The 20139-nt window shown below is 38.2% G+C and overlaps 1 protein-coding gene across 8 annotated transcripts in view; it reads left to right on the top strand.

Moving 5' to 3' along the window:
* Positions 1 to 20139, top strand: part of LOC129775446 (ras-related protein Rap1) — a 48480-nt gene that overhangs the window by 7378 nt on the left and 20963 nt on the right. For 5 of the 8 annotated variants that reach the window (XM_055780200.1, XM_055780202.1, XM_055780201.1 and 2 more), the window contains exon 2: positions 1043 to 1394. In XM_055780200.1, coding sequence (XP_055636175.1) covers positions 1320 to 1394 — 75 coding nt within the window. In that variant the 5' untranslated portion in view covers positions 1043 to 1319. The remainder of the gene's footprint in view (positions 1 to 1042; positions 1395 to 20139) is intronic. The other 3 variants (XM_055780204.1, XM_055780197.1, XM_055780199.1) reach the window with 2 other exon arrangements.

Genomic DNA, 20139 nt, shown 5'->3' with positions numbered 1-20139 from the left:
TACATCGAATACAACATCGGGAAAATGTGAGAAGACATATTGTCATCGATCATTGCAATCGGACCATTCAAATGATTAATTGTATTAAACCATTGAGAGTCTTCCAAAAGTTCACAAAAGAAGGGATGAGTTTATTTTGGTCAAAACTGACATAATAAGAAAAAAATAACTTTTAATTCCAATTATTTTAATATGAATCGCACCGCATCCAATTCTATTGCAAGACACACTGTTGCAACACAAGAATAAAATCGATGGAAAGTTATGTTCCACGTGTTCCACACATTTGAAACCGTAAACATTCATAAACGATGAATCACCTCCGGCGCCACCAGTGTTGCGGGGCGCGAGCATGGGAAAGAACACATCGAACCGTATTCATTTCACTTCAGTCACGTTGATAATGGCCAACATTTCCCACTAGCACTGTGATTTGCGGAGTTGATATTGGAATTCGCCCCAGTCGCTCGTGCAAATGGGGGTAGCACACAGACGCCTTCCTCTCAGCTACTCAACCTAGCCAAGGTCATTCGTTGCACCCCCGCAAAATCGTCGAGACCTCCGATTATTGTTTTTCTGCTTCGTTTTCGTCTCTCCACGCCCCCAACACATGATGCTGTACAATAACAGTAGGCTAAAATGGTTCGTTGCGGTTCAACATATGATTAACGTTTTGTGCTTTTTCACTCTATTTTTGTCTGTTTTTTTTTTCGAAAATTGGTAACGGTTAGGTACAATCCTGAGTACAATTGATGAAGTGATTTGTTGACAGTTGATTCTTATTTTCCCAATTAGTGAGATCAACATTAATTAGGATTGAATGAAAATTATTTAAAAGTGTAAAACCTTTCACGCATTAAGATATGTCTAACTAACGACGCACACTATCCGTAATTAGAAAGGAATAAAATAGCCATAAAAATCGCAGTAGCCCAGCGTGTTCGGTTTCCTCCTTTCTAATGTCGGATGGTGAGCGGCGTTTTTTTTCACGTTGTGTGAAACTGTTGTGATAACAACCGTTGTTCTTTCCACACATGTTAAGAGTGTTTTTAGAGGAGCCAAACAAAAGAAACATTACGAGACGCGACATAAAAATAAACTTTCGATGTCGATTCTTCCAATTCGCGAGTGTCTGATGAGTGTTTATTTCGTCCGAAGGTGAAGTTTGTGCTGTAGGAGAATCCTACAAGAAAATCGGTTGCTACGATTCTAAAACCAGTCGAACTAGAAGGGGAAGAAGAACGCCTTCAGAGGACAACCATTCGGGCTGAATCAGCGGAAGGAAACTACATAACAAACACGAACAGCACAGATTCATAATGCGTGAATACAAAATTGTTGTGCTCGGCAGCGGAGGTGTCGGCAAATCTGCTTTAACAGTACAGTTTGTTCAGGTGAGTTAATTTTAGAATCATATTCATTCAATTATTTTTCTGATGAACTCTTGTTATATCATATTCATGGAAGCGTTGGAATAAATTCTCATAACCCCAGGAACAAATGGGAACACATGTTAACAAGATTGGAGAATGACTGACCTTCTGGGTCAAAGCCATCACAGATACTGACAGTGCTTTTAGGGTTCTTGTCATCTGCATTCTCACGTTGTTGTTTCATCGTTTTATTTTCTGCTTGCATAAGCCCGTATACATAAGAGTACGCGTAGCTACATGCGGGAAGAAACCATATATTGCGTGTTTCTGGTTTGTGCACGATACGACAGAGTATGTATGGATCCTGTCAGAAGCAGATGGCAAGATAAGAAAGCGTCATTAGTGGTCGCATTTTGTGTTTCAACTCGCCTTCTTATTAAAATCTTCTGTAAGACTTTCAACTTGTTTCGTGCATTTTGTTTTCAACAATGTTTGCTATATAAAAATGCATTTTTCTGCGAGCCGCAGTTTGAAGTAAATTCTAATATATTAGAGGCCTAACTTAGTTTTCGCCTGAATACGACTAACACAAAGAATTGGTTACAAATAAGTTTGTAGAAGTTATTCCATTGAAGTATTTAACATCGCTTTTCTACATCTATATATATTTGAACCACCCAAAACAATGATGACTGGTCAAGAGTGGAAAAAGGAACCAAATGATTCCACGCGCGGATGTAACGTTTGCGGCTTCAATATGCATTTTGAGTGGTTAAATTTCAAAATTTACTTCACTAATGGGTATATTCCAATATGTAAGTTCAAAGTGATGATAGGCATAAACCAAAAAGTAAATTTATTTGCTAGTCGAAAATTTGAATTTATTGAAGTAGTTGTCCTGAACTGCCGTAATCTCGCAAAGTGACGCAAGCGCCAGAGGGAGTACATTACAAAAATCTGATCTGTACAAACTGTGCACAATTGATGAAAAAACATTGCCATCGGCTCGATTTTTGAGAAAAATGCAGTTTTATTTAAGCTATGTTACCAACGCCAGTTTGTTGTGGAAACAGCACATTTTAATCGCTGTTTCCACAACCGATTGGCGTTCATCCGTATGGGAGAATCTGTTTCCAAATATTTTCTACAACATACCATCGTTGAGTGAAGCAAGAGGTAGCATCAGAGAGAAGAGTTCTGCACATTTTCCGTCTTTGTAGCGTGTGTCGAGCGGGCCAACGTAGCTGAGAACCCGATTGTAATAACTATTGACAGCATCTTCTATTCCAATCCAAATGCAATTGAAAACATCCGTGTTGAATAAGATAATACCGTCCGAAATTATCCGATGTAAAGCAAATACAGTTTACGCGAGGACGTTCTGAGTTTTGTTATAAGTTGCGTTTCGATGGAGATTTTAGACATTACCCTTCGATCAACTCTCAGCTTCAATTCATCCGAAAAAGACATTGAGCAAGTGAGGTAAGTGAACATCGTTAAGATGCTTCGTCCCTTGATTGATGTTGTTATTTGAAATGTTTTGTCCCTTCTCGTTCATTCTATGCCATCAGAACGGATTAAAAATCATATCGCATCAGATTCCAAATTACGTCACATTATAAGCGAAATGGCGCTTGCGCCACATCACAGTGGAAATGGCGCTTACGCCATTCCGTTTCGAAGCTTTTACGGGGTCATTTTTCCACATTTCTAGAAAACTTCGCAGTCGTTTGAAAGGATTTGGTATTCTTTATCGATTTATAACATAAAAAGTAAAATGTCAATTTTGGCGCTTGCGTCACTTTACGAGATCACGGCAGTGAAGTAGTTGTTGTAGGGCGAAGACGGACAGTTGCTAGTGGTAGTAAGGCTGGCAGTGTAGAGTCTGTCTGTCCGTCTTACCCACACCATATGTCCGTTTCACCCGCATCACAACAAATATTCTTTTTCTCGGCCTTTTTTAATTCCACATTTGCAAAATACCATTTGCGTAAAATTCGACCGATTCTTTCGGAAAACTGTATATTGAACTGCAAGAAACTGCATTTCAATTTTGGGAAACAAGAGTTTCCAACGATGCAATCGAAATTCTTCCTAACAGGCCCATATTTACCCCACTTCCCTCACCCGCCAACAATCGGTGAATGGAGCATCATCAAAACAAACCAAAATTTGTGTCGATGAAAAAACTACGCTCTGTTTATGCGGCAAGACACTGAAATGAAATCGAAATAAGCAATTTTGTTTTATCGATTCATTTTACTTTAAAATCATATCTTTCCGAAACTTTCAATTAGATAAAAATTCTGTTCAATTCAAAATAAGTTTCAATAATGAAGATTTAAATTTTTCTCTTTTTCAACATTATTAAACTTGAAATTTTATTCGCTTATTTACAAATGTCAACAGGCCCTAATGCCCTAATGAACATAAATCTTGCAACTACCTACATCTAATTACTACTACATTTACAACAGCACTATGAAAGTGTGACAGAATAAAGCTTTTTATGCGACGCACGAGACCGACGGAAGTCGAAGCTTGACCGAAGCGAAATATTTGATTCTTTTTGACAGATAAAATTTGAGCAACGTGTACTGATCAAGTACAGTGATAGACTTTCGTCTAGCCGCACTTGAAAAAAAAACTTGAAACACTTACAAAACAACTAGGAATGTTCCTTTTATCGGGATACTTATTTGCTGTAGTGATAGTATATTTAAGTCACTTTTATTGAAAGGACGTGCGTCACAATCACACACACAAGGCGGTATCGGTGGATATAAACATTCAAACGTCGTTTTTTCCCGAGATATACGTTTAGCCGCAGGGCAGAAAAATCGAGTTTTCTCATAATCAATAAGCCTTTATCTGTGTTTTTTGAAAAAATACTTGGGAATGTTCAATTTACAAGATAAATATTAGATGTGCAACGTAAGAAGTTGGTCAGAATTTAAAGGAATTGCGAAAGGCATTCTATTGACGGAAGAGGGGCGGAAAATAATATTCAGTGATCAAAAGTTTTCTAATCGCTCGATCGTAACAAAAATTTGTCTATATGAGAAAGTGGTACGGAATTTCTTCAAATAGTGTCAGAAATATATCATTCAATAAAATTTTCCATCTGTTCCCACGATGTTCAATCAAATCTTTTGATCTTGAAATTGCGTTCATCGTGTCGTTGCCGAGACGATTTCGAAGCTTATTCTTGTTCTGATTACAGTCAAAGCTCTCTATAGCGACAAATCTCTCTATAACGTGCTATAATAATTAGCTGAATTGATAAAACGGATAAAACGCTGTAGAAATTTGCCCAGTAGACCGATCCTTTTGAAAATTTTGGACAGTAAAATAACAACTATTAAACAACTTTTGGCATTTTCTTTTTATTCATACTTCGAGCCCAAGCCCGTATGCTCGCACCTTCCTCTTTACCCCGTCCATAAGGTTCTGTACAACGTCAGGTTGTTGTTTTTTTTGAACAGAAATCCATTTTCTCTTGAAGTCCGCCTCCGATTTGGGTTCTTCCGGAGGGCCTGCTTCATAATCGCCCAATATTTCTCTATTGGGCGAAGCTCCGGCGCGTTGGGCGGGTTCATTTCCTTTGGCACGAAGGTGACCCCGTTGGCTTCGTACCACTCCAACACGTCCTTTGAATAGTGGCACGAAGCGAGATCCGGTCAGAAGATGGTCGGGCCCTCGTGCTGCTTCAATAGTGGTAGTAAGCGCTTCTGTAGGCACTCCTTAAGGTAAACCTGCCCGTTTACCGTGCCGGTCATCACGAAGGGGGCGCTCCGCTTTCCGCAAGAGCAGATCGCTTGCCACACCATGTACTTTTTGGCAAACTTGGATAGTTTCTGCTTGCGAATCTCCTCCGGAACGCTGAATTTGTCCTCTGCGGAGAAGAACAACAGGCCCGGCAGCTGACGAAAGTCCGCTTTGACGTAGGTTTCGTCGTCCATTACCAGGCAATCTTGTCAGTCAGCATTTCGGTGTACAGCTTCCGGGCTCCCGTCTTCCCCACCATGTTTTGCCTTTCGTCGCGGTTAGGAACCTTCTGAACCTTGTATGTACGCAGGCCCTCCCGCTGCTTGGTCCGCTGGACGAATGAACTTGAAAAACTCAGCTCATTGGCGACATCCCGGACCGAACTTCTCGGATCACGTCTAAACTGCTTAACTACGCGCTTGTGATCCTTTTCACTGAAGGAGCATCCATCCATCTCGAAGTATCGTTTTAGTACTCTGCTGACCGTGGATTGGACGATTCCCAGCATCTTACCGATGTCCCGATGTGACAACTCCGGATTCTCGAAATGAGTGCGCAGGATTAATTCACGACGCTCTTTTTCGTTCGACGACATTTTTCCAAATTTACGAAAAATTGACAGTGAAGCATGGCCAACGTAATCTATACACTCTTATCTGATTATAAGCGAAAGCTGAAGATATAATTCCTAAAAATTAAATTTCTACAGCGTTTTTTTCCGTGATGCAATTTGATGTGACACACACTTTATTTAAAAATTCTGTTTAAAATTCTGCTGCACCTAATCAGTTGTACCATTTCGTATAGCGAAAGAGCAATCCAAAAACAAACTCTCGAAAATGATGCGGTCGGTCTGAAGCTCTCGTGATGCGCAGTGGGAATAAGATTAAGCGATACTGTTTGGTTGAAAAGGAACACAATACAGATTAGCTGTTTTGGATCACCTTTTCTCAAGATACTCAAAATGATTCTGGCGCAAACAAAATCCATTCCGCCAAAACAATTTAAATTACGACTGGTTTTTTAAAAGCCCATCATCGACAGTTGATCTTTATTTCAAAAAATCGTAACGCAAGATCCAGATGTCTGATTAAAATATAATATGATGTTTGAAAAAGTTGTTGAAAAGCTAAACTATTTAGGAGAAATAACATTTTAAATGTACTGTTGAAAAATTCTACTCTAAAATTGTCTAAAAATCTAAAAAGTTTTTGAGTAAGATTTTTACAGTGCATTTAAAATATTATTTTCCCTGAATAGTTCATTAATTTATCTACAAACATCGTATTTGTATCAGACATCTGGATTTTGTGTTGTTACGATTTTTTGAAAGAAAGAACTGATTTTGAACGCACACTTTTAAATAATGTGTCGTAACATAACCATCCTATACTCGCGTATCGATTTGAGCATCAATGAGGTGGTTGAATTAAATGGCTATTAAAACTAAATGAAGTCAAAAAAAAATATATTTTCTGGAGTTTCTTCACTCAATTATATTTTTTTCTTTGGTTAAATACCAATAACGCCTGAAAATACACAATAGCAATATCACAGAGACGTTCATAGTACAGAGTACACAAATTACGCGCGAGTATAGAGGTGTTAAATTGGTCATATGTACCAAGTTACAAAAAAAATCGAAGAAGGTCGCTACAAAATTTGCTGTTTTCAGCTGATTTGGCGTTGAATTGTTCTATATAAGAATCCCGAAAATAAATTATTTGCATCGAGCTTGTTACATGGTAAGCTTTTAATTTCGAATTCGTGCAACAATTTGAAGTTACGTTCGTTCTACTCTGAATTTTTAGTTTGTTTTACTTTTTTTTTTTTCAGTTTTTCTCTAAATTTTTGTTCAATATTATAATTTAATTGTTTCGTGTATTGAGCGTTTCTCTCTTTAGAACGACATCCGAATTCACTATAGCGACAATTCTCTATAACGACGGTCCCTTGCGATGTCGCTATAGAGAGCTTTCACTCTGTCATGCCAAAAGGGATAGATTTATGCGTTGAAATAACAAATAAATGCATGAAATAAGCTCGGTCTATTCACGTTGATCAAATTTTATGTGTCAAAAAGTTTCAAATATTTAGTTTTTGTCAAACAGTGCATGATTATTTTATGAAAAGTAACAAAAAAGCGTCGTGACGACGACATTCAAAAGTTCTTTTTTCGAACGTGAATATCACACGCAGCGGCAAAGAGAATTAAAAATAAAAATACATCTGGGTGAGGAGTTGTTTACTGTTGATATTATTCGCACAAAAAAAACTCTTTGTTGTCGTTTATTTTTATCTTCAACTCGCGGCTGCAATGGATTATAACTTACATATGGATCAGATTGATTCATCTCCTGATTGCGATGAAATGAATGGGACCAACTATTATCCGTCATCGACGTACGAGGCTCAAAATCGATTATCCTTATCTGTTGTTGGGAGCCATGATATCGGTTATCAACAGATGAAAAACGAGCGCTCAGCTTAGTGATGGCCTGCACTGATTGTATTCATCGGGGAGAGAGAGAGGGGAACTATACCTGCATGTTGCGTTGCATGTTGTGCATTATTATTTCTATATTATCTCTTTCGTATGACGATGCTTCTTCATGCCACAGCGTACTTCTTTACAGGAGAATTATTTCCGTATATCGGTCACCGCATTATGGATGATTAAAAAAGAGCGTCCTTCCCAGAACATGCGGGTAGTCTTCTGCATTTGATACATAGTATTTGTATCAACCATAGCTTTTTTTCTCTCTTCTTTCCTTTGGCACGGTCCAGCCTAAGGGCGCGTTCTGTCGAAATGTCCATGGCAGATTGCGATTGTGAAAAGCGGCAGATGATCATGGGAAATTCATTTTGGTTTTGTGCTACCAACCAATCAGTGAACACAATAATGCGAAGAATACAAAATATTAATACATCTATATCTATATATATAAAAATGGAGTGATGTCTGTCTGTCTGATTCTTATAGACTCGGAAACTACTGAACCGATCGACATGAAAATTGGTATGTAGGGGTTTTTGGGGCCGGGGAAGGTTTTCGTGATATTTTGAGACCCCTCCCCCCACTCAAAGGGGGGGGGGGGGCTGCCATACAAATGAAACACAAATTTCTGCATTACTCAAGAATTAATCAAGCAAATGAAACCAAATTTGGCATGTGGAGGTTTTAGGATGCAATAAATGTTTCTATGGTGATAAGATACTCCTTCCCCCTCTCTTAGAGGGGGCTGCCATACAAATGAAACACAATTTTTTGCATTACTCGGAAATTAATCAATCAAACGAAACCAAAGTTGGCATGTGAAAGTTTTAGGGTGCAATAAATGTTTCTATGATGGTTAGACAGTCCTTCCCCCACTCAAAGGGGGGGCTGCCATACAAATGAAACACAAATTTCTGCATTACTCGAGAATTAATCAAGCAAATGAAACCAAATTTGGCATGTGGAGGTTTTAGGATGCAATAAATGTTTCTATGGTGATAAGATACTCCTTCCCCCTCTCTTAGAGGGGGCTGTCATACAAATGAAACACAATTTTTTGCATTACTCGGAAATTAATCAATCAAACGAAACCAAAGTTGGCATGTGAAAGTTTTAGGGTGCAATAAATATTTCTATGATGGTTAGACAGTCCTTCCCCCACTCAAAGGGGGGGCTGCCATACAAATGAAACACAAATTTCTGCATTACTCGAGAATTAATCAAGCAAATGAAACCAAATTTGGCATGTGGAGGTTTTAGGATGCAATAAATGTTTCTATGGTGATAAGATACTCCTTCCCCCTCTCTTAGAGGGGGCTGCTATACAAATGAAACACAATTTTTTGCATTACTCGAGAATTAATCAAGCAAATGAAACCAAATTTGGCATGTGGAGGTTTTAGGATGCAATAAATGTTTCTATGGTGTTAAGATACTCCTTCCCCCTCTCTTAGAGGGGGCTGCCGTACTAATGAAACACAAATTTTTGCATTACCCGAGAATTAATCAATCAAACGAAACCAAAGTTGGCATGTGAAAGTTTTAGGGTGCAATAAATATTTCTATGATGGTTAGACAGTCCTTCCCCCACTCAAAGGGGGGGCTGCCATACAAATGAAACACAAATTTCTGCATTACTCGAGAATTGATCAAGCAAATGAAACCAAATTTGGCATGTGGAGGTTTTAGGATGCAATAAATGTTTCTATGGTGATAAGATACTCCTTCCCCCTCTCTTAGAGGGGGCTGCCATACAAATGAAACACAATTTTTTGCATTACTCGGAAATTAATCAATCAAACGAAACCAAAGTTGGCATGTGAAAGTTTTAGGGTGCAATAAATATTTCTATGATGGTTAGACAGTCCTTCCCCCACTCAAAGGGGGGGCTGCCATACAAATGAAACACAAATTTCTGCATTACTCGAGAATTGATCAAGCAAATGAAACCAAATTTGGCATGTGGAGGTTTTAGGATGCAATAAATGTTTCTATGGTGATAAGATACTCCTTCCCCCTCTCTTAGAGGGGGCTGCCATACAAATGAAACACAATTTTTTGCATTACTCGGAAATTAATCAATCAAACGAAACCAAAGTTGGCATGTGAAAGTTTTAGGGTGCAATAAATATTTCTATGATGGTTAGACAGTCCTTCCCCCACTCAAAGGGGGGGCTGCCATACAAATGAAACACAAATTTCTGCATTACTCGAGAATTGATCAAGCAAATGAAACCAAATTTGGCATGTGGAGGTTTTAGGATGCAATAAATGTTTCTATGGTGATAAGATACTCCTTCCCCCTCTCTTAGAGGGGGCTGTCATACAAATGAAACACAATTTTTTGCATTACTCGGAAATTAATCAATCAAACGAAACCAAAGTTGGCATGTGAAAGTTTTAGGGTGCAATAAATATTTCTATGATGGTTAGACAGTCCTTCCCCCACTCAAAGGGGGGGCTGCCATACAAATGAAACACAAATTTCTGCATTACTCGAGAATTGATCAAGCAAATGAAACCAAATTTGGCATGTGGAGGTTTTAGGATGCAATAAATGTTTCTATGGTGATAAGATACTCCTTCCCCCTCTCTTAGAGGGGGCTGTCATACAAATGAAACACAATTTTTTGCATTACTCGGAAATTAATCAATCAAACGAAACCAAAGTTGGCATGTGAAAGTTTTAGGGTGCAATAAATATTTCTATGATGGTTAGACAGTCCTTCCCCCACTCAAAGGGGGGGCTGCCATACAAATGAAACACAAATTTCTGCATTACTCGAGAATTGATCAAGCAAATGAAACCAAATTTGGCATGTGGAGGTTTTAGGATGCAATAAATGTTTCTATGGTGATAAGATACTCCTTCCCCCTCTCTTAGAGGGGGCTGCCATACAAATGAAACACAATTTTTTGCATTACTCGGAAATTAATCAATCAAACGAAACCAAAGTTGGCATGTGAAAGTTTTAGGGTGCAATAAATATTTCTATGATGGTTAGACAGTCCTTCCCCCACTCAAAGGGGGGGCTGCCATACAAATGAAACACAAATTTCTGCATTACTCGAGAATTGATCAAGCAAATGAAACCAAATTTGGCATGTGGAGGTTTTAGGATGCAATAAATGTTTCTATGGTGATAAGATACTCCTTCCCCCTCTCTTAGAGGGGGCTGTCATACAAATGAAACACAATTTTTTGCATTACTCGGAAATTAATCAATCAAACGAAACCAAAGTTGGCATGTGAAAGTTTTAGGGTGCAATAAATATTTCTATGATGGTTAGACAGTCCTTCCCCCACTCAAAGGGGGGGCTGCCATACAAATGAAACACAAATTTCTGCATTACTCGAGAATTGATCAAGCAAATGAAACCAAATTTGGCATGTGGAGGTTTTAGGATGCAATAAATGTTTCTATGGTGATAAGATACTCCTTCCCCCTCTCTTAGAGGGGGCTGTCATACAAATGAAACACAATTTTTTGCATTACTCGGAAATTAATCAATCAAACGAAACCAAAGTTGGCATGTGAAAGTTTTAGGGTGCAATAAATATTTCTATGATGGTTAGACAGTCCTTCCCCCACTCAAAGGGGGGGCTGCCATACAAATGAAACACAAATTTCTGCATTACTCGAGAATTGATCAAGCAAATGAAACCAAATTTGGCATGTGGAGGTTTTAGGATGCAATAAATGTTTCTATGGTGATAAGATACTCCTTCCCCCTCTCTTAGAGGGGGCTGTCATACAAATGAAACACAATTTTTTGCATTACTCGGAAATTAATCAATCAAACGAAACCAAAGTTGGCATGTGAAAGTTTTAGGGTGCAATAAATATTTCTATGATGGTTAGACAGTCCTTCCCCCACTCAAAGGGGGGGCTGCCATACAAATGAAACACAAATTTCTGCATTACTCGAGAATTGATCAAGCAAATGAAACCAAATTTGGCATGTGGAGGTTTTAGGATGCAATAAATGTTTCTATGGTGATAAGATACTCCTTCCCCCTCTCTTAGAGGGGGCTGTCATACAAATGAAACACAATTTTTTGCATTACTCGGAAATTAATCAATCAAACGAAACCAAAGTTGGCATGTGAAAGTTTTAGGGTGCAATAAATATTTCTATGATGGTTAGACAGTCCTTCCCCCACTCAAAGGGGGGGCTGCCATACAAATGAAACACAAATTTCTGCATTACTCGAGAATTGATCAAGCAAATGAAACCAAATTTGGCATGTGGAGGTTTTAGGATGCAATAAATGTTTCTATGGTGATAAGATACTCCTTCCCCCTCTCTTAGAGGGGGCTGCCATACAAATGAAACACAATTTTTTGCATTACTCGGAAATTAATCAATCAAACGAAACCAAAGTTGGCATGTGAAAGTTTTAGGGTGCAATAAATATTTCTATGATGGTTAGACAGTCCTTCCCCCACTCAAAGGGGGGGCTGCCATACAAATGAAACACAAATTTCTGCATTACTCGAGAATTGATCAAGCAAATGAAACCAAATTTGGCATGTGGAGGTTTTAGGATGCAATAAATGTTTCTATGGTGATAAGATACTCCTTCCCCCTCTCTTAGAGGGGGCTGTCATACAAATGAAACACAATTTTTTGCATTACTCGGAAATTAATCAATCAAACGAAACCAAAGTTGGCATGTGAAAGTTTTAGGGTGCAATAAATATTTCTATGATGGTTAGACAGTCCTTCCCCCACTCAAAGGGGGGGCTGCCATACAAATGAAACACAAATTTCTGCATTACTCGAGAATTGATCAAGCAAATGAAACCAAATTTGGCATGTGGAGGTTTTAGGATGCAATAAATGTTTCTATGGTGATAAGATACTCCTTCCCCCTCTCTTAGAGGGGGCTGTCATACAAATGAAACACAATTTTTTGCATTACTCGGAAATTAATCAATCAAACGAAACCAAAGTTGGCATGTGAAAGTTTTAGGGTGCAATAAATATTTCTATGATGGTTAGACAGTCCTTCCCCCACTCAAAGGGGGGGCTGCCATACAAATGAAACACAAATTTCTGCATTACTCGAGAATTAATCAAGCAAATGAAACCAAATTTGGCATGTGGAGGTTTTAGGATGCAATAAATGTTTCTATGGTGATAAGATACTCCTTCCCCCTCTCTTAGAGGGGGCTGCCATACAAATGAAACACAATTTTTTGCATTACTCGAGAATTAATCAAGCAAATGAAACCAAATTTGGCATGTGGAGGTTTTAGGATGCAATAAATGTTTCTATGGTGTTAAGATACTCCTTCCCCCTCTCTTAGAGGGGGCTGCCGTACTAATGAAACACAAATTTTTGCATTACCCGAGAATTAATCAAGCAAATTAAACCAAATTAGGCATATGGAAACTTTAGGGTGCAATGAATGCTTCTATGGTGGTTAGATACCCCTCCCCCCTCTCTTAGGGGTGGCTGCCATACAAATAAAACACAAATTTCTGCATTACTCGAGAATTAATCAAGTAAATGGGCGGGACGAAGTTTGCCGGGTTAGCTAGTATATATATAAAATTTCTGTCTGTCTGTCTGTCTGATTCTTATGGACTCGGACACTACTGAACCGCAAATTTCTGCATTACTCGGAAATTAACCAAGCAAACGAAACCAAAGTTGGCATGTGAAAGTTTTAGGGTGCAATAAATATTTCTATGATGGTTAGACAGTCCTTCCCCCACTCAAAGGGGGGGCTGCCATACAAATGAAACACAAATTTCTGCATTACTCGAGAATTAATCAAGCGGACGAAACCAAATTTGGCATGTGGAGGTTTTAGGGTGCAATAAATCATTCTATGGTGGTTAGATACTTCTCCTCCCTCTCTTAGGGTGGGCTGTCATACAAATTAAAAACAAATTTCTGCATAACTCGAAAACTAATCAAGCAAATGGAGCCAAATTTGGCATGGCATGATTTTAGGGGGCACGAAACGTTTCTATTGTCAATAGACACTCCTCCCCCCTCTCTAAAGAGGAGAAGAGAGAGGGGTCTGTGACCGAAAATAATCTGATATTATAATGATGAGTTTTGGTAGAAGTAATAGGATTTTTTTAATAAAAGGTATATTCAACGGGGTCGATTAGAAGATCAATCAATGAACAGTTCTGCGATTGGACTTATGAACTTGCGCTTAGTAAGAAAACCTGAATGTTTGAAGGTATTGATAACAAAAAACAAATTTTGGTCGGGACGAAGTTTGCCGGGTCAGCTAGTATTTGTATAAAGCATTCGTATAGTCGAGTGTCCACAAACGGTAATACTTTTTTGATGTGATCATAAAATGATACGATTTTTTCGTAGTTGATAATTCTGGATGTTGTCTCGATAACACAATAGCTCATCCATACAAGTGATGAAAAATACAAAATCAATTTAAGATAAATTTAATTAAGTAATATGGTATCTATGAGCATGGTCCACAATTTCAACGAGTCGATAGTTTACTCCAGGAAAATCGACATTAAACATTTGTTCGAACAGATTTCCCAAGGAGAACGAGGCGAATGTTCTGTATTCGAACGGGGAAGCAATCATAGTTTAGGAAACGGTAGCCCCCGGGGCGACAATCTCATCGTCTCCACACATACTCATTGGCAAAAGTGTATTCGGTTTCCCTTTTGCTTTCATCCACTCAGTGCTCGTCAACAGTGTTTGCTACATGTCGTTTGCTTGTTGTATAAGTTTAATGTGTCCTCCTACATTCAATTCATGATGGTGAGTTAGATATTCTACAATCAGGTTCCATGGAAGGAAAAAAAAAGGTGTATAACCATTGCCAAACAGTTGAACAGACCCAACAGAAGCGTGGTGGATGTAATCACGAAAACAGTTGCATGTTGAAAGGTCATACTTTTCATCTGGTATGGAAAAAGTTAGTGGCCCATTTCGTTCCAAATAGCAAAAAAGATTAGATTGCTTCGAGCATCTGACCAACTCGTGCGACACTCATTGATAATTTTCTCTATTATAAAATAGCCGACATATATAATCTCACATAAAGTGTTCCATGAAGAAGAATGACTGTTGCGTATAAAATATAAGCTTTTATTGATTTGTAGTTTACATGTAGTTTGATTGAAAATAGTTTCCTTTGTGAGATACAGCATCGGAAACTTGAAGTGAGGTTAGATGCAGCAATGGTTTCAGCAAAAAAAAAAAAAGAAATCGACGAAGTCGATAGAAAAATTAACAATACATCTCGAAACAGAATATTGCTCCGACAAATTAATTTGAGCGACAAATTTGTAAAAACTGCAATTGTTCTAGGAGAGATCCGTGAGTGGAACAAATTAGGAGTTTAATCCACACCATCATTTAACTTTGAAGCAAAGTTTACAACAGCTTTAGATGTTCTTAATACAATTAAAAATCCAGTGCGGCAGCAACACACACATAATTCGTTCTTATGGTACGTTGGTCCGACTCAATGAGGGACAGGGTAACACGAAAGACTCAACCAGCATACGTGATTTTTGCAACGTTATGTCAACTAACTCAACACAGCCTTAGCAACAGACGGAATGATGAAAGGACGATGAATACTGCCGTGAGAGAGCTTCCGCGAAAATGAAGATCCGGTTTACTGCGCAATCCGTACATGTGCGGCTTCCGACCGTGATGCGTTTATCCCAACAAAACTGATGTATTTCCAGCTTTTCTGGGTTCAGATGTTGTGCACACGTGTGGAACGGATTAGAAATAACAACCATTCGAAATGCCTTCAGGAGGAGGTGAATCTAATATTGTTACGCAAATTCGTGCACGAGTTGCGATAAATCGGATCTGTTTCCACGGATGCTTTCGATAACTGAATATGACACCAGGTCGTCGGCATCGTCGCCCGATGACCATGGATCAATCCATTGCCGAAACTAGTGATTATTATGCTATAACCATATTGTGAAGTCTATTCTGTCAATGAGATGAGCACAGCGAACCTCATTGAACGGGAAAGTGGCCACAGCAATAGTGTACACGGGTTCCGTGTTTGGCACACTGTGGTGAGCATGACATGAATTTCAATTCTGTTATACGGGAAATCATCAGCTGCCAGTGTACACACCCGTCGTGCCTTCCAACATTTTGTTAGATACAGGATTAGGGTGGATCTGAATGAAGATCATTCTACAATCCATATCCGGAAAATGGTGTTACGATTCGACTTCGTACTCAACGTGCTCGTACTCGTTCGTGCTCAACGATAAAATCTCATTCGAACGAGGACCACCCCAGTGGCACGTGTCACGGAACTTTCTGAACTACGAAGCAATCAGTCAATGGCGAACTTTAAAGGAAACACCCACATAATGTGAATATTTCACACTAGTTTACTTCAACAACGGTTCGCATGAGGGAACAGAGAAACTAAATGATTGACAGAGGCGGGAACGATAAAATTCAGTAGCAAAGTGGGTTGTTCCGGTTCCCGTCTATAGGCGGAGAGGCGAGGGCGGCACGGATGATACCGCTGTCGTCGTCATCGTCAACGCTGACGATTATTTAGCATACATGGCAAATCCTGTAGGAATTAACGTACAGGAAGTGCCTGTGTATGGTGTGTGCGCTGACAGCCGGTCGGATTCAAGTAGTGAGTCTCAGTCTCAGATTGGTTGTAGCTGCTGTGGAGTTTGGCATGTAATTATTTTTTATAATCGGAATACATTGTGTGTTCATAATATTTCATGCTTTCAAAACAAAATATTTATTGTACATTTCAATATATTGAACAGGATTCCTAGAACTCTTCGCACTGGAGCCTGCCAGGTATAAAAAAATATGCTGGGAACTAAATCGGGGCTGTATGGTGGATACGTCAGTGTTGTTACATTGAATTAAAAAAATATTTGGGATGCTTGACAGGCTATATTCAGTCCATCATACTAAACGTCTCTTTAGCTGTTTTTTCAGTTTCGCACAGAATTTTGTTTGAAATTGCGGTTCATACGAAAATTTAGTTATACGATAAACAAATTTTTTTGTTCGTCCGAAACAAGCGAGTTTGTGCAAAGGGAGGGGAAGCACTGTAACCACACCAGCACAATTTCATGTAGTTATTTCTCCTCGCTAACGCTCTGTAGGACCTAACTAAAGTATCGTCTCCTATGTTTCAAACTAACCAGGCAATCGGTGGAACACAGGTTTGCTTGTGAAAGGCCGTTCCTTCTAACATGAAACTTGGAATATTGAAAAAAAAAATCGATGCTGAATGACTTTAAAATGCATAAAACATTGAGATCTGTTGTCATCTCGAAAAAAATGTTTGGCCGGAAATCGACTTTGTGGGATTGAGTGGCAATGGAGGTGTGGAGAAAAAATAATCATAGAATATAAAGAACCGACCATGTACATTTTGTTCATTGACCTAAAAAAATGACCTGTGCAATGTTTCAGCTCAATCGGACATGATATATAGGTACCTCAAAACGCTCAAAATTTTCATTTTTGGCCATTCCAGGTTCCAGCCAAAAAATTTTAATCGAGATAACACCGGATTTCGATGCTTTGTACATTCTGAAGCCATTTGGTATCGAGAACATTTTTTTCGATTTTCCTGATTTCATATACTTCCCCATTGGAAGATTTTCGAGGATCAAAAAATCAAAACTTTGAGCGCTTTGAGGTACCCCTAAATCATGTCCGATAGAGCTGAAACATTGCACAGGTCATTTTTTTAGGTCAATAAACAAAATGTACATGATCGGTTTTTGTATTCGGTGATTTTTTTTCATATCTTCATTGCCACTTAGGCTCGAAGGCAGAAGGCAGAAGGTCGATTTCAAGAAAAAAATATGAAAATATATAGCGCGTCCCGAAACTAACTATAAAAAACAAATACAATCAATAATTACAAAAACAAATCCATTTTTTTACAATTGTAATATTTTTTTATTTTTTTTTTAAATTGACACCGTAATGAAAAAATAAAAAAATGCGGGTCTAATATTTTGCGATGAAGAACAAAACTATCAATTTTCACAAAAATCTGAGATCCACGGTTTGGCATAGAATGGCTGTATAAACATACAGACCGTATAAATAGGGCACGAATTGTTCAGTATATCGTTGGTGGTTTCTTAATGGCTCGCTTACTAAGCGAACAATCGTGGGTTCAATCTCAGGACCTTCCATTGGATTGATTGGCCTTTTTCGAGGCTAGACGCGAATGAAATTTGTAGCTTAAAACCTCTATAATAGGAAAACAAAATCAAACAATCAGTATCAGTCCGAAAAATCCCCTGGGAACTCAAAGGCGATTCAAAATGAAGGTTCATCAGCTTCTTAAATCTCAAAATAAATAGAGAGTGAATTTTCCATCCACGTGACACTACAAACAGTGCGAAACGAAAGACTCCAGTAAGTTCGCCAAAACTGAAGTTCGATCGTCGATACAGCAAGATCGAGATCCAAAGCTTATCTCGAAGCTTGTATTAAATTGGTTTGCTGAAACGAATATAAACGTTTTGGAGTGGCCAGTACAATCTCCTGTCCTTACCCAATAGAAAGTTTGTGATCTGCTTTTAAAGTTCAGGTTCTGTTTCGTAATATTTTTTCCTTCTTGCTATAATATTCAAGTCCCAAATTTGTACGCAATATCATCAAATCTAATTTTTTATGATTTTTCAAAGCTTGACAATTTTTTTGAAAGAAATCAAATTACTTTGACATGCTCTGCAGCTTCAATGATAGCTTGGATTTTTTTTGACGCCAAGGGAAAAATTGTTTGAAAAACTATACAAAACATATCTCTTTCATAGATATTGTAAAATTTTATCATTTAACGGTTGACAAAATAGAAATTAATAATAAAAGGGATTTTTTGTAGAAAACCTGCTTAAAAGTTTTTCAAGTTTTCACTGTCACTGCGTATATTTGGGCTACTATGACGACCATTGCAACATTTACCACCAAAACGACGTGCAACAAAACGTAAACCGACAAAACAAATTCTTCACTCTTTGATGAGAATGAGTCTATGAAGAATGAGAGAACAGAGGATATAAATGAGTCCAAACGGACTTTCAAATACGTGAATTTCGCTATCGGGCAGAAATTTCAACGAAGAGATAAATTTTTGAATTATTTCAGCAAGTAGTGATTTTTAAGGCTTTGGTCAATTATATATTCCGTTGCCTAAATGATTTGCAATCGCTCACACGTTATTGCGTGTTCGACATAGTATTTACTTCAGTAAATACACGAAACAACAACCGGAATGAAAATTGAATCTTTGATCAATGAAAATAAATCGCAATCTGCGACAATCATCAATTCGGGCCTGATCACGAACGTCACATCACGGTGAAAACGATATAAAGTCCATACAAATTGTATACAATTCATTTCGTTTTCACCGTGAAGTTCGTGATCAGGCCCTTCGTTACGGACAATTTTACCGCCTACTTGATCGGTCAAAGCGTATTGACGAAGCTCAGTAACAGGCAAAATGTTGCATCGTACTCCGTCAGTCGCCACTTGACCAAGATTTTTGTCAGTAGGAAGTGACTAACGTGGCTCGTCAGTTGTCAGTGATATTGATTTAAAAATGCAGCTCTGCACAGAACTGCGCAAATTGTCGTTTCAGTGAAAAAAGCGATAGCAGTATATATTTTTTTAATATTTAAATTTCGTCTAGGACTTAATTGAACCAAAACCATAATAATCCATTGATGAAAATTTTCGTATCACAGTAATCTGTAGAGGATAAAATATAAATTTGGACTAAACATTGCAAAGTTTATCATTAAAAAGTTATAAAAAAGAAAATGAAATTAAAAAGTCAAAGCCGTTGGGGACAATGATCAAAGTCAGTATAGGTATTGTTTCATTTTTATTATTCCTCACAAAAAATTATAGAAAATGCATCAATTCATTAACAAATACGACTTCTGCGCAACGCTGCCATGCTTGTAAAGTTACAATATCGGAGTTTAACATGGCTGGATACGCTGTTTTTAATGCATATCGGCTGGGATTCAAGCGTTGGCGAATATCTAGATTCGTAACACATGCCATGCCACCAAAAAAAATCAGGTAAAAACGGTATCTCAGCCCAGCAATACTAATCAATGGAATTTTCATATTTAGTAAAGCTTCAAAACTAAAATTGGTCTTATCATTGACAAATCAAAGCCTGGAGGTTTTGGCTACAGCAATGATGGTAAAACCGCCCGTAATTTTTTTTGCGAATCCCGAAATAAGTTCTGAAATAACTGGCGTTGATTTAAAATTGATTAAATAACTTCGAAACATTCTTATAGAATTCATGCTTCGAGCACATAGATCCTGAAAAAAATAACGACAACTGAATCGACACAGCAAAACGTTACGTTGATCTGTACTCTTGATACCAAATGACTACTGCTATGCACAGAATTTTACTTCATGGCTATAGAATTATTCAAACCACAATATTACCTGTAGAAAGATTGGCCGAAGAGGCTCAAGAGGAGAGT

Source organism: Toxorhynchites rutilus, chromosome 3 (genome assembly GCF_029784135.1).
Source record: "Toxorhynchites rutilus septentrionalis strain SRP chromosome 3, ASM2978413v1, whole genome shotgun sequence".
In the NCBI taxonomy this organism is placed as follows: domain Eukaryota; kingdom Metazoa; phylum Arthropoda; class Insecta; order Diptera; family Culicidae; genus Toxorhynchites; species Toxorhynchites rutilus.
Note: the sequence above shows the minus strand (reverse complement) of the source record. Positions and strands in the feature narration are given on the sequence as shown.